At 44.6% G+C, this 25,934-nt stretch overlaps 1 protein-coding gene across 1 annotated transcript in view; it reads left to right on the plus strand.

Annotated features, from left to right (window-relative positions):
• LOC136638781 (sterol O-acyltransferase 2-like) overlaps positions 1–13,131 on the plus strand; it is a 45,527-nt gene extending 32,396 nt beyond the window's left edge. Inside the window, exons 11-13 of the mRNA XM_066612810.1 lie at positions 5,918–6,032; positions 12,324–12,469; positions 13,081–13,131. Of these exons, the coding sequence (XP_066468907.1) occupies positions 5,918–6,032; positions 12,324–12,469; positions 13,081–13,131 (312 nt within the window). The remainder of the gene's footprint in view (positions 1–5,917; positions 6,033–12,323; positions 12,470–13,080) is intronic.
• The last annotated feature ends 12,803 nt before the right edge of the window (positions 13,132–25,934 follow it).

Raw genomic sequence — 25,934 nt, forward strand, 5'->3', positions numbered from 1 at the left:
TGGGACCAGTGCTTTTCAGTCTCTTCATAAATGACCTGGAGACAGGGTTGAGCAGTGAAGTGGCTAAGTTTGCAGACGACACCAAACTTTTCTGAGTGGTGAAGACCAGAAGTGATTGTGAGGAGCTCCAGAAGGATCTCTCCAGACTGGCAGAATGGGCAGCAAAATGGCAGATGCGCTTCAATGTCAGTAAGTGTAAAGTCATGCACATTGGGGTAAAAAATCAAAACTTTAGATATAGGCTGATGGGTTCTGAGCTGTCTGTGACAGATCAGGAGAAAGATCTTGGGGTGGTGGTGGACAGGTCAATGAAAGTGTCGACCCAATGTGCGGCGGCAGTGAAGAAGGCCAATTCTATGCTTGGGATCATTAGGAAGGGTATTGAGAACAAAACGGCTAGTATTATAATGCCGTTGTACAAATCTATGGTAAGGCCACACCTGGAGTATTGTGTCCAGTTCTGGTCGCCGCATCTCAAAAAAGACATAGTGGAAATGGAAAAGGTGCAAAAGAGAGCGACTAAGTTGATTACGGGGCTGGGGCACCTTCCTTATGAGGAAAGGCTATGGCGTTTGGGCCTCTTCAGCCTAGAAAAGAGACGCCTGAGGGGGGACATGATTGAGACATACAAAATTATGCAGGGGATGGACAGAGTGGATAGGGAGATGCTCTTTACACTCTCACATAATACCAGAACCAGGAGACATCCACTAAAATTGAGTGTTGGGCGGGTTAGGACAGACAAAAGAAAATATTTCTTTACTCAGCGTGTGGTCGGTCTGTGGAACTCCTTGCCACAGGATGTGGTGCTGGCGTCTAGCCTAGACGCCTTTAAAAGGGATTGGACAAGTTTCTGGAGGAAAAATCCATTATGGGGTACAAGCCATGATGTGTATGCGCAACCTCCTGATTTTAGAAATGGGTTATGTCAGAATGCCAGATGCAAGGGAGGGCACCAGGATGAGGTCTCTTGTTATCTGGTGTGCTCCCTGGGGCATTTGGTGGGCCGCTGTGAGATACAGGAAGCTGGACTAGATGGGCCTATGGCCTGATCCAGTGGGGCTGTTCTTATGTTCTTATGTTCTTATGTACATGAACTCATAGTTATTCTCATAATTGGTGCAGGTGTGCTTCTGTCTCTTATTAGACAAGATTGATGGCTGCTTAGCTCAGACTTTCTTAAAATGATTTAAGTTATGTCTCTTTATTTTACGCTTCTTGGTGCTAAGAGATAAGTTCTTTTTAATTATCTCATTTCCTGACACTCTCTAGTCTCTTGCAGGTGCATCTTTGACTTCTCATTATTTTCAAATCTCCCTATGAGTTATGTTTCAATTAAAACATCAAACAAGACTTTGAATCTTACAGAATTGGAATGTACTCCAACTAACTAACTTTAGCCTTTTCAGGGTTGCTTCTGGCTGCTACTTGTGGCTTTTAAGTCAATTCTCACTTCTGTGTATCCTTATAATTAACCTATTAAATATTTACTTAAACTACCATACTAGCATCAGCTACACTTTAAAGAATAATTTTAATAATTATTATAGCTATTGGCATTTCTAAAAGCCAATTCTTTATTTTCACATAGAGGCTTAGCAGCAGGATGCGTGTTCTCCCTTTCTGGCAGGTTGCCAGTGGCACATTCCTCTGCCATCTCAGTGAAAACTTCCTACATTAGACTAAGATCAGAGAAACGCCTTTCTTTATATTTCTTATTTTTTAGCCACAAACACTCATAAACATTTGGCTCAAATGGGAAAACTTGTTGAATTACATTTTAAATAATTCTTTTAACATGAAGCTTTGGTGTAACATAGCTTTTAACAGATGCATATTTTGGTTTTAAGGGAATTAACAGGTTTCTAATTAGCCTTTTCTTGCCATGGATTTCATCTGTTTAGCTGTTTCCATATATCATGTTAATTAGCAATTGGACATCTCAGCTTCTTTTGGCAGTTTGCCCGGACATTCCTTAAAACTGGACATTCCTTAGGCTCATTCGGTGCCTGCTTGAAGCTGGGACCTAGCATTTGATTTTTTTAATCATTCAGGTTCTATCATATTACCAATAATTAATCCATTGGTATATCTTGGTCCCAGAGAAGCCTAACTGAATTTTATTTAAAACTTTTTCTTCTCCATGGGTCACTTATTTAAAAAAAGGGAATTTTTCTGTATTTAGCTGGGGTCCTGTCTGACTTCTCAAATTCCTTCAAAAGAACATCTGCTGGCTGTCAAATAACACTTTAATTGGGCTTATTTATGGCTGGCTGTACCTTTGGCCTACATCAGACTGTTTCAAACTGAGAGGGGGCAGAAATGAATCCTTGCAAGTTTGTCTATGGGAACATATATAAACCTGGCTAATTTACCCATAACATTGCATGAACAAGCATTTGCATAAATGATTAGTTTCAGCATAAGTAAACATGAGTAAACATTTAGCATAAGTGGCTTACATGACATTATGACATGTGGCTTTCACTAGCCTCTATCATTCCCCCCTTTCAGACTGAATTCGAAGGCTCTGAGAAATCTAGTCTGACTTACATTTTCATCTTATCTAAACAGTTCATACATTTACTGTGAAACTACAGTTCAAGTGTGAGCATAAACATAAACTTGAATGCAACTAAGCATGCACAGAATACAACAACAACATATTATACTTATAACTATAAAGCAAAACATTATAACAAAGACTCATTTCAACTATTTCATACTTGGGAATCTTGATGTTACTTATTTCTAGATGTCATTGCTCTTTATACTTCTACTTGGTGGTACTATATTCAATATAATAGCTAATTAAGAATGTTTACTTCTTTAGGTAAGGACCTTTTGTTCTCGTTTTTATTACTATTTACTTTTTACTTTCAATTTTACACTTGCTGCACACTAAGGAATGGATTAGAGTGTCCTCTTTTTTTCTTTTTTAAGAATTTTCCTTATTAGAACAAGAAGACTGATGTCAATTGGAATTTTTTTCATAAAGGACCAGAGTTTTCGTAAAGGACCTAGTTTTTTTCATAAAGGACCAGAGTGCTGGGAGGATCTCTCAGATCCTAGCAATCTTCTGCTTTAAAAAAAAATCTTTTTAGCTGGGGTAAAACTTTAAGAAACCTAATGGGATCATGGGGGGGGGGGAATTGTGGAGCCCCATTCCTCCCCATGAGGCGACTAGGTTGTTTAAAGTCTTACCAAAGCCCAAGTTCCTGGCAGCCTGGTCCTTTAAGAAAAAATTAAAACTAGACAGAGGTTAACAGGAAGCCCTTAAGGAAGCCCTGGAGATCACTACAAGCTCCTAAGCCCATAGTGACCTAGTTTAAAGGAAGACTTACCCTTCCTCCCCAAAAGGTTTTAATCACACAGGGGGGGCAGGTGTCTGTGATATCCATAGTTTCAAATATCTGCGGGAGGGGGGGTGTCCCCGGAATGGAACCCTGCAGATACTGGGGCACGCCTTTATATTTTGACTGTTTTCTCATGTAACACCAGACATAAGCTCTGCGCTACTCCTTTCCCTTAATGGCAGCAGAGGCTTTGGCTGTTCACACTGGGGCAGACGGGAGATGTCTGAAGGAGTTCTTTTGTCATGTCTCTGCCAGCACAAGAGTGTCCAAGGATCCTGCAACCCTGGTCAATATGACCCAATGCAAATTAATTGCTGGTCATAACCACAGTGTCTGAAACTCCCAGGAATGCCCCTCTCACTTCCTCTTTCATATCAATCCTGACTTTATCTTTAATGTGTAGTGCCTGTGACAACTGCCAGAAATTTTGCAATTTTAAAAATAGTGGGTGTTTGGGGTTGTTTTTGTAGGGTTAAAAAATTTTTTTAATATAGTGGACAGCGAAAGTGGAGGACTGACATATAAGCCCAGCATAGTGTCTTTTCTAATGGCTGTTACTTGTGTTCATCTTTTTAAATTGTGAGCCCATCTAGGACAGGGCTCCTAAAACAAAACCCAATTTTGTTATTTGGGGTTCTGGGATAAACTGCTTTGTGAAACTTGCTGTGGAAAATCAGACTATAAATATGCTAAACTGCAATATCAAACCACTGTGTTCCTCACCTGACCAGGGAGAGGTGGGACAAGAGCTCAGCCTGATCCAACATTTGGATCTATAGGTTCAGAATGCAAGCTGTCACCGTGGGGCTAAGCCTGAAGACCCCATTGTGAACCCTCTTTAAACACTAAACACTTAAACACTCTTTAAAAACTAGAGTGGACAGGTATTTGGGTACAAAGCCTGTAACTCACACAGTGGCGTAGCTATTAATTTCATGTCATGACTATTACTAAATCTCACCTACCTCACAGGGTTGTTGTAAGGACAAAATAAGGAACCATGCACACCACCTTGAGCTCCTTAAGGGAAGGGTGGTATAAAAATGTACAGTGATTAATTTTTTAATTTACCGTAGATTCTCGCCAATAGTACGTGAAATTTTTGCCAAGTAATCAAGCTCAAATTATCACTGCGTTATCTCCGGGTCAATCAGGACAAAGCCTTTCAACTCTGAAAAGCTTCCTTTCTCAAGCGGCAGATAGGCGCCAAGTTTCTCAAGCAGCAGGCAGGCACAGCTCCTTAGAAGCAATTTGTTAACCTTTTATTCTCCTTCCTTCTGCTGCAGCCTGGTTCTGCTTTGCAAATGCAAAGCAGATCTGTTTTTTGAAACACCAGGATGGGAATCCTCCTTTCCATTTGAAGTAGGCTACAATTCAATGCACCTTTACTTAAGAATAACACCCATGGAAAGCAGTGGGTCTACTTCTCAGTAAAAAGGGTTGCAAATATATGCAGCTGCATCTCTCTGCTGTGAATTGAATTGCACACTCCCAGTTATGTGTTATATGCTGTATGTAGAGCTTCTGGCTTAACACACCAGGCACCTTAAAGGTGGATTTGATTCCTGGATCTCCTGCAGTGGTTCCCAACCTTTTTCACCGGCATATCCCTTGGCAGCCCATTTCCATAAATTATACTTTTCCTATTAGCAAAATGTTTGTAATTAGTAAGACAAGCCCTCATCTCCTCCATATGAAAGCCCAGACTTCATGTATTCATCATATATTTTCTCTTTTCATCTGTTTGAAGAACAAAAGACTCTGCCTTTGCACTGTTTTGCACCAGAAGTGTGCTGAGAAATTCTGGGTGATTGATCACTTTCCATATTATGTTTCAGCTTTTTTACTGTGCTGGTTTTCAATCACTGGTTCATACATGAATTGATGACCAAAAACTAGCTATTGGTGGGGATTTCACAGCCAACTAGCTACCTCCCTTCCTACCTTACTTGTCCTTGAAAGGCATTCCTGTCCTGGAAGGCATTCTGGAGCATGACCTGCCTTTTTCTACCATTATTCCATTCTTTTTCAAGTACCCCTAAAGGTCCTGTTGAGTGTCCCTGGGAGTACATGAATACCAGGTTGGGAACCACTGTTTTACTGGTATGTTGTTTACAGTGCACTTACTCTGATAGTGCTTACAAAAAGGTGAGGAAGACCAGAATTTAAAAAGAATAAAAATGTATCTTATGATCTTTTACTATGTTTTTAATAGAGACTACAGTTCTTAGGTAACACTGGTAGTAGGTTATTTTTTCAGGATCTGGCCTCTGGAGTAAAATCAGACAAAACTATAGTCAGACACCCCCCTAAGTTTAACCCCCGACTCATCCGAGGGTCATAGAAAATTCCATGATTGTTGGCTCAAAACCTGCCCTCGACTTATCTGTGGGATCGACTTATAGGCAAGTATCTGCGGTGATTTTTTTACATTACATTTTACATTACATGCTTTTAAAAATATAATCAATTATACTATATTGGGGATGGCAAATGACTGAGCTACGCCACTGAACTCACCTGTGCTCTTTGCCTTCCAGCTCCTCCCAGGGAAGGCCCAGGTTGCAGCTATGCTGTCTGCCTTCTTCATTTCTGCTGCTCTCCATGAGTATGCCTACTCCATCAGCTTCGGCTTCTTCTATCCAGTCTGTTTCACGCTCTTTGCCATCTTTGGAGGTCAGTGCTGTGGAGTTGATATTCATTGCATTGTTACATGGATGGTCCATCTTCATTGGCAATCTTTCCAATATGGCCCACACTCGCTCCATGTCTGTTTCACACTCTTTGCCATCCTTGGAGGTCAGTGCTGTGGGGTTGATATTTGTCAGTGTTGGGAAACACCAGCAGTGTTTGACTCAAGTTGAGTCACCGGGTCACTGTCCCCCTGTGACTTTACTCGAAAACAAGTCGTAACTGGGGCACTTTCCAAGTCACCGAGTCACCCTTTAGTGACTCTTAATGAATTCGAATCGCTCCCCCTTTAAAAAGCCCACCGTGGCTCCGTGGAAAAAAGGGGCTGCTGCTGGGTGGTGTGTGCGCTTTGGGGTTTCTTTTCAACTCTCAAACCAATGCCTGGCAGCAGTGAGGCACATGCCTACTTCGTCCCTTCCCCCGCATGATCCTGCCCTGGCTGTGATGACAGAAACCCCACTCCCAACTCCACGGGCACGGCAAAGCGAGGGTGCATCCTGGTTTGGTCAAGCAGGAGGGTTCAGGGTGGGGGCAGCGAGAGCAGAGTGAACAAGCAAGCAAGGAAAAGCCCGCCACGGCTTGGCTGAGGAAAATGGGGCTGTGCCGGGCTGTAGGCTTGTCTCAGTGTTCCCTTTAAACATTCCCCCACTGTCCTCCCACCCCAGCTGTCAGGCAGCAGTGCAGAATGCACCCACCCCTTCTGCAAAAGAAAATGCAACTGAAAATCCAGCAGGACGACATCAGGGAAACTGCCCAGACAGGCTTGGGCAAATGTGTGGGTGATACATGTCACCCCCCCGCCCCCGCTGTGCCCACCTCCATCCCACCTGTCAGGGAGCAGTGTGAAACATGCCCACCTGACCCCTTCATCTGTGCCGAGACCCCGACTCAACTGTGACAAAACCCACCCCCTTCCCCCAGGCACAGCAGGGTGGGAGAGAGTGGGACAGGTCTGATGAAAGCCCACAGGTAAGCCCCTGTCAGCTTAGCCACGGCACAGGCACAATCAATCCAGGTGCCTGGGGAGAGAGCGACATGCTGCTCAGACACACAGTGTTTGGCAGCCAGTTTCTTTGCAGGCATGTTTCCAGAAGATGGGGGGGGGGCGGTCTGAGCTGAGTTGTACAGAAGGCACAACTTCTTGATTACTCATTATGTTCACCAGAAACTGTAAACCTGTGATGTTACAATGTGTGATGAAAATGGATTCAAGCCAGATCAGATGCCGTAGCTCACTTATAGCTGTCTTTTAAGTAAAACAGCTGCACACAATCACCCCAGCCCCACAGTCAGCAGCAGCACAAGGCAGAGAACTTGCTTCCTTGCCTGCCTGCCTGCCACCAGCATGGCCAGACCACCATGGGTGAGGAGGGTAGTGGTGGCGGCACTGTCTGCTACTAGCACCAACCTAAAAATTGGTGTTTTTTTGTTTTTTCCTGAAGCTTTTTTTGTTTTCTCCCCCCCAAAATTGGAAAAATTGAAAAAAGAAAAAAAATTGATTATGGAATGTTTTATTTTAACATGATGAATAAAATATTTTAAGACAAGCTGTTCAAATACTTTCCAAATCATTTCTAAAAAATATGTACGGTATCAGATTATTCTAATTTTCTGTGCACTGAGGACAAGCAAGTCCGAGGTTACAAACCGAACTCTCCAAAGCAAGAACAAGCTGCATTTCTTCCTTTAGGAGGTGCTGCCATTGTCACAAGAAAAGAAAAAGGTTTCAGTTTTGTTTTTACATGTGGGTGGGTATGTTTGGTTCTGTTCTGTCCTCTTCACAAGGCCTCAAAGCATTGGAAGAAAATACAGAGCAACAAAAAGGACCTGAAAGTATATACTTAATTTAAAAAGGTAAGAGTTTACATTTATCTGATTCCAGAAAACGGAACCATTCAGCTACATTAGTTTATCTTTATAACCTTTGTGTAAATAATAATTTAATTACTCCTAATCTGGTTCTTTACTTCCCCCACCTACAACCATAGATTAGTGTCTTCTTGCAAACGAGCCATTAAATTATTTTTCTTTCCTGCTCCCCTCAGGAAAATGGTGAGACCAACATCGAGCATATGGAGGCATTTTCACATTGCAAGTTCTTCTGAGAAGAAAAATGTGGTTTGCAAATATTGTCAGATGAAATACGCATTTCCAAATGCTGCCAGGATGACAAAACACATTCTTGTATGTAACAAGTGTCCTGTAGATATTAAAAAATCCTTCATGGATCTAAGTGAAGAGGACCACAATGATGAAAATGCACATCGTTTTTCTCATCGTTTCTTTTCATTCAAGAAGTCCTCTTTCTACTCCATCTGTAACATCAGCAGCAACACCAAGTGCTGTTGTCCCATCAGCAGCATCTTCAAGTAAACAGATACTGAAGACAGCTGCATCCAAAAATAATTCAATAGCTTCATTTGTAGATAAGATGACACCTGAAGATCAGGAAAAAATTGATCAAGCTCTTGCAAGAGCAATATATTCTTCTGGAACACCATTCTCAATAACTGAAAATACATACTGGCAGGAAGCTTTGACATTACTAAGACCATCATACCACTTGCCCAGCAAATATTCTTTGAGCAAGCCTCTTTTGGAGTCAGAATACGAACATGTAATGGAATCTGTGCAAGGAAAAATTAATGAAGCATTGTGTCTTGCACTACTTACAGATGGATGGACAAATGTGAGAGGAGAAGGAATTATAAATTTTGTTATAACAACACCTCAACCAATTTTTTACAATAGCATTGAAACAGGAGAGAACAGACATACTGCAGAGTATATCAGCTGTAAAATATGTGAAGTCCTACAGAAAATTGGGAGTGGTAAAGTATTTGCTTTGCTGACTGACAATGCCAGCAATATGAAAGCAGCATGGGAATGCATAATGGAGAAATATCCACATATTTCTGCAATTCAATCAATTAATTAATTAATCACATTTTTATATCACCCTTCCTCCAAAGAGCTCAGGGGCTGTGTACACAGCTGCTCCCCTCCTTTTGTCTTCACAACAACCCTGTGAAGTAGGTGAGGCTGAGAGAAAGTGACTGGCCCAAGGTCACCCAGGAAGCTTCATGGCTGGGGGGAGATTTGAACCTGGGTCTTCCAGGTCTAAGTCCACCTCCCTAACCACTACACCACCCTGGTTCATCTCATGGGCTCAACTTGCTTCTTAATGATATTGTGAAACTGGACATCCTTCAAATGATCTATAGATGAGCAAAAGAAGTTTTAAAACATGTAAAAGGTACTCATATTGTAACTGCAGTTTTCAAGAAGAAGCAAATAGAAAAAATGCAAAGAATAAAATAGTGACACTGAAGCTCTGTAGTAAAACTCGGTGGGCTGGAGTGGTGATCTCCTTTGAAAGTTTACTAAAAAACAAAGAAGCTCTTCAAGAAACAGTAATAGTTGATTATCTTAAAGTACCCAGGAGTGTGAGAAACACTGTTCTTGATCAGGAGGTCTTCTGGGTTCAGCTGCAAAATTCCATGAAGATTCTGAAGCCAATTGCTGCAGCAATCACTGCATCTGAATCAGATAGTGCACTTTTGTCAGAATTTCCTTATTTAATGACCAAGATAAAAACAATGGTTTTTGAAAATCTCTGTATAGCTTCACTATAGAAGAAAGTAAAGTGAAAGATTTTATTTTAAAAAGGGAAGAATTTTGTTGCCATCCAATTCATGGTGCTGCAAATCTGCTGGATCCAAGATTCAAAGGTGGAAACAGAAGTGATGACAGCACTGTTACTACATTTGACTGGATTACAAAACAAGCATCGCATTTAAGACTTGATGTTGGGAAGGTACTTTCAAATGTTGCAGAATATAGAACACCTTCAGGGATTTGGTCCAGGACTGCAATCTGGGATTCTGCCAAACATATTCCTCCTGCAACATAGTGGCAACATCTTTGCAGAACACAGCCTCTGACTCCTCTTGCTTCTTGCCTTCTCCATCTTCTGCAGCATGTGAAAGAATCTGGTCTATGTTTGGAAACACTCACACTAAATCAAGAAATAAATTGACATGTGAAAGAGTACAGAAGCTTGTTTCAATCCGGGCAAACCTTCAGTTTTTAGAAGTCCATAATAACTATGATAATGACAGACACAACAGGGTAGCTGCAGAAGCAGAGACTGAAACTGATACTGATAATTACAGATCAGAAAATGATTCTGATTAAATTTCATGCCCATTCATTGAAACTTAGTCCCACTCCCTTCTATACACTTCCCCCCTCTTCAATTCTTTTTATGAGAATGGGTTTTTTATTTTTTATTTAATGCTGTGGACAGGAAATATGAATAATTGTTACTTCTGGATTTTTAAAAATTGTTTTTGGCGGTTTTTTATCTGTTCCACATAGACTAGTAAACAGTTCAGGAGATTTTTGCTCCATTTGTGACAATTACAAATAAATATTATAAATAAAAGTAAATTCTGTTTGTAATAATTGTTTGGATACACTATATTTTTAATATGCTAGTTGTGATAATTTTATGCCAAGTCAAATTGTCCCTAGTCATATTTTATGTTCCTAAAGTAACAGAATGACTTTCAATCTGGAAAAGAAAAAAAAAGTGCTAATGTAGCATTTTTTTCAATATTTCAGAAAATTTCCGGTTTTTTCCAGGAAAAAAAGGAAAATTTCCGGAAATTTTACATCTCTAGCCTCCTATAGAGTTTATAGCCTGGAATTGCAGCATCCCACTGATTCTCCACATTCCACCAGGTTTCTTTTATGCCCACTATAGCAATGTTTTCTCTAGTCACCAAACATTCCAGTTCTTCGCTCGGAGACTGGGCATTTGCATAAAAGCACTTCTACATGAAATCCCCCAAGATAGTCTGCTTATTTATCCCTGCAGTCCCTCATTTTGATGGATGGGCTATCATATCCCATCATGCTTCCAGTCCCAACTCCTACTCTGTCTCTGCCTTGTTCTTCTCTAGTCTCTATATCCTCATTCCATAGGGATGAAAAGTCCTGAACCAGATGCCCCTCAGCTCCTGCCGGCTTTCCCCCAGGGAGCAAAGTTGCTCTGCCACCTTTTTAATATTATAGTTGCCCAGTGTGATGAGACATGAAGGCTACAGGTTGAATCATGTCTCAAGGCAATTGATGGAGAACTTTAAAGTATACCTTCAGGGATGACGTTATATGATTGATGTTCAAATAAAAATGCATTTGATTGCTTCCTCTGTGCCATGTAATCAGCAGATTCTGCTTGCAAGCCAACAAACTATTTACTCTTGTCAGGTTATATGTCCCTTTCCATTTTGCTCATTCACCATTTACAGGATCAAACTAGAGAGAATGGGCACAGTGTTGTTCTTTCACACACCCCACTTCTATGCCCCTTTCCATGTGAATCAGGGTTCCCAAGCACTGGAGCACCACCACCCACACCCACCCAGGCTGGTCATTAACTAGCATGAGGGGTATGTTTCCACTGGGACTTTGCCTGGGCAATGGAATCTCTGCTTGCTCTGTTGTGACCTTCTTGGCTCTGACCTGTAATATGCCTCTTGGCTCAGCCATAAAACAACAGATCTTGTGGCAGAGTGAGTGTACACCCCACAAACAACATGCAACATGAGCACTACATATGTACAGTCCTATGTACATAAACCTGATCTGTGTTTTCTTTCCTCACCCACCAGTTTTTGTGATGGGAAGGAACCCATGAATTAGTTCTCTGTGAGAGTAGAAATTACTTCTTGAATGAAATGAAATGGAATCTGCTGTTCCTCAAGGAAAGAAGGTGGACTGGGTTGCTGCTCTGGAAGGCAGGCTCTTGGAAATGGATAACTTCTTTTGGTTCAGCAGGGTTTAGACCAGGGGTCTCCAAACCCCGGCCCAGGGGCCAGATGTGGCCCGCTAAGAGCCTTTATCTGGCCCATGGCCAGCCTCTGATCTCCTGAGAGCCTCTGGCCCAGCTGACCAAAAACAACCAGAGTTGTGCTTATGGGGTGGGGGGAATGGGGGTCCATTTAAGTGTATGCTTTATATCTTGGGCTGTGTTGGTGTTTGGAGAAATGCTGGATATTTGAGCCCATTCATTCATTCATTCATTCATTCATTCATTCATTCATTACGTTTCATCTCTAATGTATTTATTTAAATTTTATGCTTCACTTTTTCTTCTGGCCCTCAACACTGTGTCAGATATTTGATGCAGCCCTTCAGCCAGAAAGTTTAGAGACCCCTGATCTAGACCATACACAGCTAATCTCTTCCTATTTTCAATTTGTCCCCCAGTGATCCTTACTGTCATCATTCATGGTAAGAGAACAAACCCAGCCTGGAATGTGCTGTTTTGGGCACTCTTCTTTATGGGCCATGGAGTTCAGCTTTGCTTGTACTGCCAAGAGTGGTATGCTCAAGTCCACTGTCCACTCCAGGAGGTGAGAATCATAAAATAATACAATTGAAGGGCCTTCAAAGCCATCTGGCCCAACCCCCTGCTAGGCACAGGAAAAGCCCTCCTAGAGCAGCTCCAAAAAGTGGAGGCCTGTCAAGCCTCCACCTGAAGACTTCCAGCAAAGGAAAACCCACCAGTTCCCTTGGTAAGAAGCTGCATCGCTGAACTGCTCTTACCATTCAGGATTTGTTCATGACATCCAACTTAAATCTCCCCTTCAGCCTAAGCCTCTTAGGTCAAGCTGCTCTCTGCTCTCTCAACAAGTTTTTGCCCTCTTCCACGTGACAGCCCTGCAGGTATTTGAAGGGTGCTGTCATGTCACCCCTCCGCATTTTCTTCTCCAGGCTAGACCTACCAAGTTCTCTCAACCTTTCCTCATTAGACTTGTGTTCCATCTGCCTGATTTTAAAAGCTGTTTTGAGATCAGGCACTCACAGCAGCCTGCTGCCTAACCGTTCTGTGGACCTAGTCCTTGGTTTATCTCTACCCTGAGGGACAGTGAATAGTCATGACTTCCTACAGCCTTTGGCCCACAGAAATTTTTCCCTCACTGATTCTCTCTGGCTTTATTTTTCCCCTCCCCTTTTCTTTCAGAGGACTTTCTGGGGAATAGTGACTCCACGCTCCTGGTCCTGTCACACCTAGACCACTACTGCTGGCACCTTTGGAAATCCTACTTCTCTCACTTTGCTCCAGAAGACGCTCCTGGCAGATGCCTTTGGTGATTCCTTCCGGTTCTTCTATAGCACTGTCCCGTTCCTTGCGAATAGAAGCCTCTGTTGCTCTGGAACTTCCTCCATTCAGTTTGTGAAAAGCCAAATTTGCAAATATTTCCTTTAGACCTTAATTTCTAGTTTGTTATAAAATATCTGGCCTTGTGTAGGAAGCAAAGATAAGAAACAGTCAGTCAATGTGTCTGAAAGAGTAAAAAATTAGATGAAGTTATTTGCGGCCGTGCCGTACAAATGGGGGGGGGGCTGAGGCATGCAGGCGCTAAGTGCTAAGCTGCAGGGGGGTGACTGCGTATTATCTTGATGGGCGTTCCTTCCCTTTTCCGATCCGGATTATGATCTCTCATATTCACTACATATGTGAACCCTATTATACATAAGTTCAATAAAAGAAAAGGCTCGCCCTCTGTGCTTCTTCTCTGGCCGTTATTATTACTCATTTCATATCATGACTATTACTGAAAATAATTTTGTCATGGGGAGGGTGCCAAAAATTTATGGGCCCGGGTGCCTTATGATCTTCGTATGCCATTACTGTGCTGTGTCAAGTCAATTTTCCCTTTATGCTCTAGTTCAGGGTTGCCCAAACCGTGGCCCGCAGGCCATTTGCAGCCCTTGTCTCCAAGCCTCAAGCTCATTGGAGACTGTTGGACCCACACTGGAACATGACTGCTGGTCACGACCACCAGACATGAGCTGTGGGCTGAGTTAGAGCAAGGCCTATAAAAGGCCTTGTGCAAACAGGAGGCCTGCTATTTCTTCACTGCTCTTTAGTTGCCTGGACAATGGAGCTCCCTGCAGCAGCTGTCAGAGCATGGGCTCTCTGGAGCGAGCGAGCAGAGTACCACCTGGAGTCAGAGTCTCACTGCAGCACTAGAAGCATGTGCTGAGCATGGCTGAGAGCAGGCTGCCTGGTTTAAGAACATAAGAAGAGCCCTGCTGGATCAGGCCAAGGGCCCATCTAGTCCAGCTTCCTGTATCTCACAGTGGCCCACTAAATGCGCCAGGGAGCACAAAAGACAACAGATACAACCTGCGTCCTGGTGCCCTCCCCTGCATCTGGCAATCAGAGGCAGCCTACTTCTACCTTGCACATAACTACCATGACTTGTAACCCATCATGAACTTTTCCTCCAGAAATTTGCCCAATCCCCTCTTAAAGGCAGCCAGGCAAGATGCCATCACTACATCATGTGGCAAGGAGTTCCACAAACTAATTACACGCTGGGTATAGAAATATTCTTTCTGTCCTAACTCTCCCAACACTCACCTTTCGTGGATGTCCGCTGCTTCTGGTGTTATGTGAGAGAGACAAGAGCATCTCTCTATCCACTCTGTCCATCCCCTGCATGACTTTGTAAGTCTCAATCATGTCCCCCCTCTGGCGTCTCTTTTCTAGACTGAAGAGGCCCAAATGCCGTAGCCTTTCCTCATAGCGAAGGTGCCTCAGCCCAGTAATCATTTTGGTTGCTCTCTTTTGCACCTTTTCCATCTCCACTATATCTATGCACTGGCCCTGGCCCTCGACCTTGTGGCAGCCAGGAGTCAGAGGGCAGCTAGATGAGCAGAGGTTCAGCAGCCAGCACAGGCTTCAAATAGGGGTGGTTGGAAGGTCGGAGAGGAGGTTCGCTGCATAACTTTAAGTTTCAAAAAACCAAAACATCAGCATTGCTTGAGGGAGTTTGGAGGGTGTGTGTGGGAGGGCAGGAAGATAAGTGGGGTTCAAACTATGCTCCAGAGTGAAGTTGGAAGGAGGAGGGATGGGCTGGAGAGGAGGCATGTTAGCTTCTGGAGCGCTGGGTGACTTCGAGCTCAGAGCGAGGGGAAAAAATTCATTGGTTGCAGCAGCTGTTTGGGTGCTTGGTTCCTTTGCTTGGTTTTCTTTCATGGGGTGGAGGGGAAGGAAGTAAGCATGATGAAAGCACATCGCTGATTGTGCCAATTTATACCTCCTTGTGAAGTTTGAAGTTTCAGTACCTTTATTGGCATACAGTTACAATACATACACACTTACATATACAAAAAAAAAACACAAACAAACAAAACTTGAAAGAACTGACTAGAGAACCATAGCATACCAAACTAAAATTGACAATTATAAAACACGGACTTCAGGGAGTAGGGACACGCTTCAAGTTGGACGCCACTATTTGTGAAATAAATGTAGCTATCTGGAAAATGATGTTAGGATCAGTGGAGGCTAATAAAGATTGCAATATAACAGAGACCTCAAAAGAGGAGTTAAGATAAGATTGGAGAACTAAGCATTTTCTCCTAGCCACACTATGGAGCGGGCAATGAAAAAGGAGGTGATCTAACGTTTCTGCAACTCGCTGGGGGCAAGGACAGATTCTTTCCTGAAGAGGAATACCTTGAAATCTACCCCAAAGAACAGCGGATGAAATAGAGTTGCAACGGGCCATAGAAAAAGCCCTTCTAATTTTTGGGCATTCCAAAATGTAAAAATAATTGGGAATTTCCCCCACTTACCTCCTTGTGTTTTGGGGCTTTTTTCTGGACATTATTTCCACCCCCTTACCCAGATCTGACAAAGTGATGTCTCAATCTGTACATTATGTGCTGGAGGAGGTGGGAGAGTGTAGCCATCAGATCCATGCTGTCTCTGGCAACTCAAATTCCTAAACATTCTAGGTTTCGCCTTGCCTCTGATAAAGTTATGTCTCAATCTGTGCTTAATGTAATATTGAGACACACCCACAAGGACTAGAAACTTGATTTTTTTATATTAAAAAATTAATCATTGTAAAAGGTTTTTTTTAAAAAAAAATATTACAAAAGTGAAGCATCTGTATTTAGGATCCAAAGAGCCATCAAGTCCTTGAACCCAACTCAGGGCCCAGTCCTATTCAATTTTCCAGTGCCGGTGCAGCCATGCCAATGGGGCATGCACTGCATCCTGTGGTGGGGCAGCATTCACAAGACAGGGGAACATTTGTTCACTTACCTTGGGGCTGCACTGCAGCTGCACCAGTGCTGGAAAATGGGATAGGATTGGGCCCTCAGGCTGTAATCCTATGCACACTTTCCTGGGAGTAGGTCCTATTGAATGCAATGGGACTTACTCCTGAGTAGTCATGCATAGGATTGGGCCCTAAGACGTGTGGTGCGGGGCCTCCTCCATCAGGCCCCGCCAGTGGACCAGGAGGAATACACGGTCAGCCGCTGTGACGTGTTTGCACAACTTTTTGCAGATAAAATCGATCGTATTCGTCACAACTTGGATGCCACTTTGACAGTGTCTGACGATGTCCCCCTGGCAACTGCTTGTCCAGTGTTGTGGGATTCTTTTCAGCTTGTGCAGCCTGAGGATGTGGACAGACTCCTTTGGAGTGTGAGGCCGTCTGCCTGCCTGTTTGACCCTTGCCCAGCTTGGCTGATAAGAGCTGCCCGGGGGGGACTGGCTGAGTGGACGGGGAGGGTGGTCAACTCTTCTTTGGGGGAGGGGACACTGCCGCTTGCTTTGAAGCGGGCGGTGGTTCGCCCCCTCCTGAAGAAGCCCTCCCTGGATTCCAATGTGTTGAACAACTATCGGCCAGTCTCCAACATCCCGTTTCTGGGCAAGGTAATTGAGCGGGTGGTGGCGGCCCAACTCCAGAGGGTCTTGGATGAAGCGGATTATCTGGATCCTTTTCAATCTGGTTTCAGGCCAGGCTTTGGGACGGAAACTGCCTTGGTCGCCTTGGTGGATGACCTACGCCGGGGACTGGACAGGGGGAGTGCATCCCTGTTGGTCCTGCTGGACCTCTCGGCGGCTTTCGATACCATCGACCATGGTATCCTTCTGGGCCAATTGGCCGAGTTGGGAGTTGGAGGCACTGTTTTGCGGTGGTTCCGCTCCTACTTGGAAGGTCGGTCCCAGATGGTGGTGCTGGGGGATGCCTGTTCGACACCCTGGCCATTGAGGTGCGGGGTGCCGCAGGGCTCAATTCTGTCCCCCATGCTATTTAATATCTACATGAAACCGCTGGGAGAGGTCATCCGGGGGTTTGGAGTGGGGTGTCATCAATATGCTGATGACACCCAGCTTTATCTCTCCTTTCCTCCAGACTCCAGGGTGGCGGTTGAGGGCCTGGAGCGCTGTCTGGAAGCAGTGAGGATCTGGATGGGGGCTAACAAGCTGAAATTAAATCCGGATAAGACAGAGGCTCTCCTGGTTCGGAAATCCTCGATGCAGGTGCTGGATTATCAGCTTGCTCTGAATGGGGTTGCACTCCCTCTGAAGGAGCAGGTCCGCAGCTTGGGGGTCCACCTGGACTCGCAGCTGCTCCTGGATTCCCAGGTGGCGGCTGTGGCTAGGGGGGCCTTTGCTCAGCTTCGGCTGGTGCGCCAGCTGCGTCCGTACTTGGATCGTGCAGACCTGGCCACGGTGATCCATGCTACGGTGACATTGAGGTTAGATTACTGTAACGCGCTTTATGTGGGGCTGCCCCTGAAGACGGTTCGGAAACTGCAATTAGTGCAGAATGCGGCGGCCCGTGTGGTCACTGGAGCTAGGCGGTTTGACTCTGTCAGCCCGCTTCTCCGGGGGCTACATTGGCTGCCCATTCGTTTCCGGGCCCAATTCAAGGTGCTGGTTTTGACCTTTAAAGCCCTATACTGCTCTGGGCCAGGTTATCTTAGAGATCGCCTACTCCCATACAATCCGGCTCGTCCTCTCAGGTCATCAGAGAAGGCCTTTTTACAAGTGCCGCCGCCTAAGGAGGTACGTGGGGCAGCGGCAAGAAATAGGGCCTTCTCAGTAGTGGCACCAACGTTGTGGAACTCCCTTCCCCTTGACTTGAGAATGGCTCCCTCTCTTGAGTCCTTTCGGCGAGGCCTGAAGACCTTGTTGTTTAACCAAGCCTTCTGACGTTCTGGCCTTTTTAACATCTTTTATATATCTTTTAGTTGCTTTTTTACAGGCCCGATTCCTCTAAGAACTGCTGTTTTATGCTCTTTTATTCTGACTCTTCTGACTACTGTTTTTATGGGTTCTGCTAATGTGTTTTTTAATATGTTTTTATCTGTGAAATTATGTTTTAATTTGTTTTATATGTTGTTAGCCGCCCTGGGTCCCTTTTTGGGAGAAGGGCGGGATAAAAATAAAGTTTTATTATTATTATTATTATTATCTTATGTTTGTTGAAATACACCCCAAAACTGAGGGAAGTTTCAAAAGCAGTTTGTGATGTGTCCACTGAAAAAAAGAAAAAAAGTTCAAAATTTCTTTCTGGGGACTGAAGCCCACAGGTGTCTGCAGTCAGTGTCTTGGGAGGGCCTGGGACTAGAATCTAGGAAATAAAAACTAGGGGTTCTTTGGCGCCCTGCTGTCCACATCAAATCTGCCATTTCTGGTGATCAGGCAGTGGTGACTCAGCTTCAGCATCTCTGAAAGGAGACCAGTATCAGTCAAGTGTCAGAGCAGACTTTGGGACTGAAACTACAAGGGGAATGGATTGTTGGGAATTAGGCAGTTGGGAATTAGGCAGTGTGTGCCACATGTGGTCCATGCCCATCGCAATTTTTGCCTCAGTGGTCCACGAGTTCCTAAAGGTTGGAAACCACTGCTCTAGAAAAACTGAGGACAAATCCACTCCATCTTCCACATCAGCCCCTCAGATACTTTTAGATACAGTAGTTATCATGTCCCTTCTCCTTCAGATCTCCCTCAAAGGACATGCACCCAATCCTGAGCTACCCAGGACGCGGGGCTGCAGTGGAGCCGAAAATGGCTGCTGCTGGCGGCTCCTCAGGAGAAGGGGACTTTTGTCCCTTTTCCTGGGTAAAGAGAGTAGCCCCGCAATGGGGCTACTCGATTCACCGCGAACCCAAAGGTTGGCAATGAATCAAGAGCCTCCGTGTCAGGCAGTGAGCCCAACACGGAGGCTCTGGATTTGGTAGAGCTTTGCTCTGCCGGTCCCGCCTCCCTACCTCCCCCTGGAATGCCTCCTCCCAGCCCCCTCCCCCAAATGCCTCTGCCCTCCATTCACCACCCCCTCCCCAGAACACCTCCCCCACCTACCTCTCCACTTCCCAGCATTCCCCGCAACTACTGAGCAGTGGAGCGCCAGAGGCTGCCCGGCAGTAGCCCAGCACCAGCCACTGCTGGGATACTACCAGCACTCGCCCAGCGCTAGGGCCTGCCAATGTGCCTTATGGCACGTTTGCGACAGTGCGCGCCATCGGTAAGCTGGATTGGGCTGATGGTCTCCAGCTCTGTCATGGTTCGAGTAACTCTCCTTTGGACCCACCCCAGTTTGTCAATAGCCTTCTTAAACTGTGGAGCCCAGAACTGGACACAGAATTCCAAAGTTCAAACACGTCCAAGACATTCTCCTGAAAGCCTGCAAAGTCTTCATGTTGTGGGTGTGAGATATTGCATGATGAATAAAATGCAAGACCTCACGAAGCCAGAGAATCTCTAAAACGTAAGCGAGAAACAAGCACACACAGGTTGAAGCTGGCATTTCAAACTACCTTAGTTGGATTTGCTTGCTACCAGGACTCATGAAGATGCCATTTCCTGGCGTTACCATCACTGGTTCAGTTCCTGTGTGTCAGACTTACAGCACCCTCAAGTAACTCTATGGAAACCAGGCAGAGGCATAATTAGAATTGTCACTGTTTACAGTGCATAAAGCCACTACAGAACAGAGTGAATGGGCTAGACACAGCTCCACTCACACACACCCCACATCCCAGATCACAAAATGAAAAGATGTTGGAAGATCCAATCATGGACTTCCTAAGTCAGGCCCAGTTTGGCCCTCAGTCAGCAGAGAGGCTCACACATTTTTATATATGCAAGTATGGTAGGTGTTTATCAAGCCTGAGGGCTAATTTGCATGCTCCCTTGCCCTCCCCACCCACATAGACACACTTTACTTAATAGTTCCAGCATCTGGACCCTAACGGCTGATTCCCATTTTATGGACACAGTTGTCTTGGCAGCATATACACAGGTGTTTCCTGCAGAAAAAACATGAAGTGCTACAAGGAGTCACGCATCTTCACTTGCTCACTGATAAACAGCAGGAACACTCCAGGCAGTGGCAACTGGCTGCAGCTCCCTGGCATGTGTTTTTGGCTGAAAGCCTGGAGTTGTGCCATCAGTCCACAGTACTTTCATTCAGAAACACTGCATGAACACGGCAGACATCCTAACACAGTGAATTTGCCCTCATATGAGGGACAGAACTCCCCCAAGGCGGTATTGGTGCTTGCATGATACCTGCTTTTCCATGGCACATCCAGAATACAACCAGGGAACACAGTGTGCTTAACTGGCTGATCACTAGGACAAAAGAGTAAGGGATTAAGGGTCCAATCCTATCCAATTTTTCAGCATAAATACAACCACAATGCAGCTGCAAGGTAAGAGAATACATGCTCCCTTACCTTGAGGAGGCCTCTGTGACTGCTCCCCCACCACAGGATGCAGCACATATCCCATTAGCATGGCTACATAGCTGTTGAAAAGAGGGATAGGATTGGACCCTAAGGCTGCAATCCCACCCTCACTTTCCTGGGAGTAAGTTTCATTGACTCTGATGGAACTTACTTCTGAGTAGACAGACCTAGGATGGGCCTGGGTGTGTCTTCAAAAGGCAGGTAATGTTGCTGCTGCTCTTCCTCTGCAGGTGGCCACGGGCTGTTCCCTCCTGCACTGAGTGTGGGGCTACCCAGCAGTCGCCTGAGTGAAGCAATGGCTGGGTTACCCAACAGTGCCTGCTGGCAGACCAGGCTCTCCCTCCCTTCTTGCCACATGCAGGCGGCTCAAAGGAGGGGTGTGCCTGTTGGCTGCAAGTGAGATGCTGCACACCCCGCATTGGAAGGCAGTGGCCCTGGCTCTGCTGGCTGCCTGGGCTGCAGGTTGCAAGGTTTGTGCCTGCTCTTGGGGAGGGGTCCAAGCAATTGGGATGGGAAGGGGCTAACCCCCTGCCAGGTGCAGGAAAATTCCCTGTAGAGCAACTCCAAAAAGTGCCTGTCAAGCCTCCACCTGAAGACTTCCAGCAAAGGAAAACTTGGTAAGAAGTTGCATTGCTGAACTGCTCTTACCATTCAGGATTTGTTCATGACATCCAACTTAAATCTCCCCTTCAGCCTAAGCCTATTAGGTCAAGCTGCTCTCTGGGGCAACAGAGAACAAATTTTTGCCCTCTTCCACCTGACAGCCCTGCAGGTATTTAAAGGCATGTCCCCCTTCAGTATTTTCATTTCCAGGCTAAACACACCAAGTTCTCTCAACGTTTAATCACTGGACTTGTTTTCCATCCCCCTGGTTTTGAAAGCCCTTTTGCGGTCAGGCACTCACAGCAGGCTCTCTTAACCTGACTGAGGCTGGGTGTGCAAACCAAAATTCACTCGCATTGTGTTTGACCTTCAGGACTCCTCTCTGTATAGGGTGAGGATGGTGGTGCTTTTGAGGAGGTGGGCCCTTCACTGTTTTGGGGGGCCTACTGCCTAGCTGTTCTCTGGACCCAATTCTTAGGTTATCTCTAACCCAAGGGACATTGGATAAGCATGACTTCCTACAGCCTTTGACCCACAGGAATTTTTCCCCTCACTGATTCTCTCTGGCTTCATTTAACCCGCTTCCCCTTTTCTTTCAGAGGACTTTCTGGGGGATAGTGACCCCACAATTCTGGTCCTGCCACACCTAAACCACCACTGCTGGCACTTTTGGAAATCCAACTAGTCCCACTTTGCTCCAAAAGACCTTCTTGGCAGATGCCTTTGGTGATTCTTTCCAGCTCTTCTACAACAGTGTCTCGTTCCTTGCCAAAAGAATCCTCAGTGGCCCTGGAACCTCCTCCCTTCAGTCTGTCAAAAGCCACACTTGAAAATATTTTCTTTGAGCTAGACCTTATTTTATAACAGACCAGAAACTAGCTGAAAGGAAATATTTTTAGTATTTTATATCTGGCCTTGAATAGGATGCAAAGATGAGAAACAGGCAGTCAAGTGTGCCTGAAAGAGTAAAAAAAATCAGAAGATAACGTTCCATGTTGCAGTGGTGTACAAATGGGAGGCCGTAGGCCCTGGGAGCCAAGCTGCAGAGGGGTGACAGAGGCCACCTCCCACTTCTTAAAATCTTGGTATTTTTGATACCATCGTAGTATATCATTCCATGCGCAATTTCATGCAGAATGCAATGAAACAAACCGTGTGGAAATATCTCTATTCTATCAAATGTTACAGCCAAAAAGCAGGAAAAGGAAAACACAACTACCTTATGTATGCCAGGGAAGATCGTTTATGTAGCTGCAATTTAGGCGAAGTAGAATCATACACACACATCATGTTGCACTGTCCCAAATATCAAGTACTAAGGCAGCAATTTCTCTCTCCCTTGCTCCATTCCAAAACAGGGCATTCTGAGAAAGATATAATTCAATTCCTTCTTGCAGGTGATGTAGAACATACAACCCTCTCAGTCACACAGTTCCTAAATTTGAGTATTCTGAATCGAGCCAAGCTTTCTGTAATCACTGAGTAGGCTACGTTCTGGCAAGATCCGCAGAGTAACTGATTGTTTCTATCTTTTAAATAATTCATGTTTGTTTGTAAAATGTAATGTACGTTGTATCTGTGTGTACACATAGATATGCACATATACATATATTTGTGTACTACTTCGATTTATACTCTCTACTATTTCTGTACAGAGTCCTCACCTATCAAATGGTTATGCCTAATAAAGGTTTTGTTGACTGTTGACTGACTGCCTTATGTAACAAAAAGTGGGTTGCACTGGGATTTATGTAACAAAAGGTGTGTTCTATAACAAAAGTGGATTACACTGAGATTACCACTGGAATACGTAGCTTGTTACAAGCATTCCAGAAAACCAAAAGTATTCTTCATAAGTGTACGTATGTTTTCCTTTCTTCTGTAACACAACTGCTTTTGTACGTATGATAGACCACAAGCCCACTGCATATTATCCTGATGAGTGTTCCTTCCCTGTTCTGATTTGGGTTATGATCTCTCATATTCACTGCATATGTGAAATGTGTTATATATGAGTTCAGTAAAAGGAAGTGTTCACTGTCTGTGCTTGTTCTCTGGCTGTTATTATTCTTCATTTCATATCATGACTCTTACGAAAAATAATTTTGTCATGGGGAGATTGCCAAAAATTTATGGGCCCCAGGTGCCAAATGGTGTACGTGAGTCTTTGTTCACCACTGCCATGCGGTGTCAATTATCCTTCTGTGTTATGCACAATTATCCACCTGTGTTCAGGTGTCTCCAAACTGTAGCCCAGGGGCCAGACGCTGCACACGGCAATCTTCTCTCCGGCCGTAGCAAGACTCTTGTCTCCTGTGGGCCTCTGGTCTTCTCAAAGGAATGCAATCAGGGGTGTTCTGTGGGCTGGGGAGGATGTGTGCAGCCTGTCCGGCACTCAGAATGCATAAAAATATCTCTTCCTGGCTATTCTGAAAAAGCTTTTCCGGTGTTTTTGGACCCTCTGGAGGCCTTAGAAGGCTTTCTGAGGGTGGGGAGGCCTCCCCGGCCCTCAGAAGAGTTTTAGATGTTTTCTGTGATTTGCTGATTCTGAGGTATTTACTCCTGTACATGTAAGTAAACTGCTTGTGGGCTGGGGGCAGGGGAGTCCATTTGAGTGAGTGCTTTATTTCTGTGGTGGTGCTTGGAGAAATCCTGGAACGGAGTCCATTCTTTCACTTATTCATTCATCTAAGTTCCATCTCTAATCTATTTATTTAAATTTTATATTTAAACTTTATTAATTTTTCCAACCCTTGACACGGTGTCAGATATTGGATATGGCCATCTGTCCAAAACATTTGGAGACACCTGCTCTAGTTCAACAGTTTTCAGCAGTGGCCAATTAGCTGTCCTCCACAAAGCAAGAAGATGATACTTATTCCTTGATATTTGATTCCCTTCTCTGAAATTTGCATAGCGCATGCTCACACTCTTAATTGAGGAGTCTAGTCATGGCTGTGTATTATGCTTCAAAAACAAAATAAAACTTCCTGTCAGAGTAACCCAAATTCTGCACCAAGAAAAGTGTAATTCTGCAACCTGCATGATGTATGTTAATTCTGTGTGTTTGTTTACATTTGCTCATTTTACCAATTTGGTCTTCCACTGATTGTCAAGATGAGAGACATTAGAGCCTAGGCACTGACTCCTGAAAATCCGACTTAGTTCCTTTCTGGTTTCAAGCATGCCAGGCCCTTTCAGGCACACCCAAATCTGCCTTTGTAACCATAACAAGAGCTAGATTTTTTTATATAAAAAATTAAAATATTTGTAAAAGTTGTGTTATTTTAATATTACAAAAGCAAAGGATCTCAGGTTGCTGCAGTCTATGTTCAGGATCCACAGAGCCATCAAGTCCTTGATCCCAACTAAGGACCCAATCCTATTCAGTGCGCGCTGGCTCATCACTTGCATGTACTGTCTCAAATATGCTATAAAGCACGTTTGTGGGCCTTAGTGCCAGTGGAGTACTGGAGCTCCACTGCAAGGCGGTCACACGGACCACCAGGCAGGTAGATGGGGGTGTAGGGGGAGGCAGGGAGGTGGCATTCTGGGGGGGAAGTGAGGGAGGGCAGGGAGAGGATGGGGGCACATTGGGGAGGGGGTGGGGCAGGAGAGAGCTTCACTCTACCAGATCCTGAGCCTCTGTGTCAGACTGTCTGAATTCTACACCTCCCTAATGCTTAGAATGTTGACTTAGAATGTTGAGAAAAATCGGACACTAAGCACTTCCGGGTTGCTTGGCGACCAGTTTTTCTCAATGTTCTAACATTCTAAGTGAACATTCTAAGCATTGGGGAGCCCTGCAGGGGGCTGCTCAGGGCTCCCCGCAACTCCTGCAGCTGCCAGCAGCCCTCAGTAAGTAAAAACAGCCCCCTTTCACCCCCATTACTGACACGTTCTGTGTTGCTACCTCCCGCCTTTTCCCGCCCCTTAAAGGGATGGGGAAGCTTGACACAAGCTGGTGAATTGCAACCAGCCAGTCTGAGAACCACTCATCTAAAGGTTAAGTATAGCAAGAATGAAGCAGTATATTGCTGTATCTTGTTGCCTGTATCTTGTTGACTGTATCTTGTTGCCTGAAGGAGAGTGAAGGAGAAGCACTCTGAGGGTTTGAAAGTTAGAACTTGAGGAGCAAAGAGTTTGAGCAATGAAAACAACAACAGACATGTATAGAAGTGAGATGCAGAAGGAAGGCTTGATGCAGAAGGAAAGCTTCTGGGATTCAGCCTTCTCTGACTTTTATTCCCTCTCAAACAATACACAACAGGCTGGGGTTTTCCATTCTCTGATCTTGTTTACAATACTAAACTATGAGTCAGAAATCTGCGTAATAGGGAAATTACAAAAGGATGCTGAGATTCACACTGGCTATAACTAGCTGGCTCTCTAGCTTAACCGCAATCCACATTCCTAGATATGATTCTCTATAACATCTTCTTGTTGACAGGCTACAGAGCTTCAGACTCAGCATGTCACCAAGGCCGCGCAAGTTTGCTCTGCACAAGTGCAAAGTGTGCTTTGCTTTATTGCCAACATACTAAGGCTAAGGCTAGCGCCTCCACATAAACATTACATCTCCCTGTTTTAATTTTAAAATTGCACTATGGGATTATAAATTGCATGACTTGATACAACAAGAGAAAACCTTAAAACTTAATCAGTTGGCTAAAATAATTCTACAAATTTTGCTATCACATACAT

The sequence above is a fragment of the Tiliqua scincoides genome, chromosome 2 (assembly GCF_035046505.1).
Source record: "Tiliqua scincoides isolate rTilSci1 chromosome 2, rTilSci1.hap2, whole genome shotgun sequence".
NCBI classification, from domain to species: Eukaryota; Metazoa; Chordata; class Lepidosauria; order Squamata; family Scincidae; genus Tiliqua; species Tiliqua scincoides.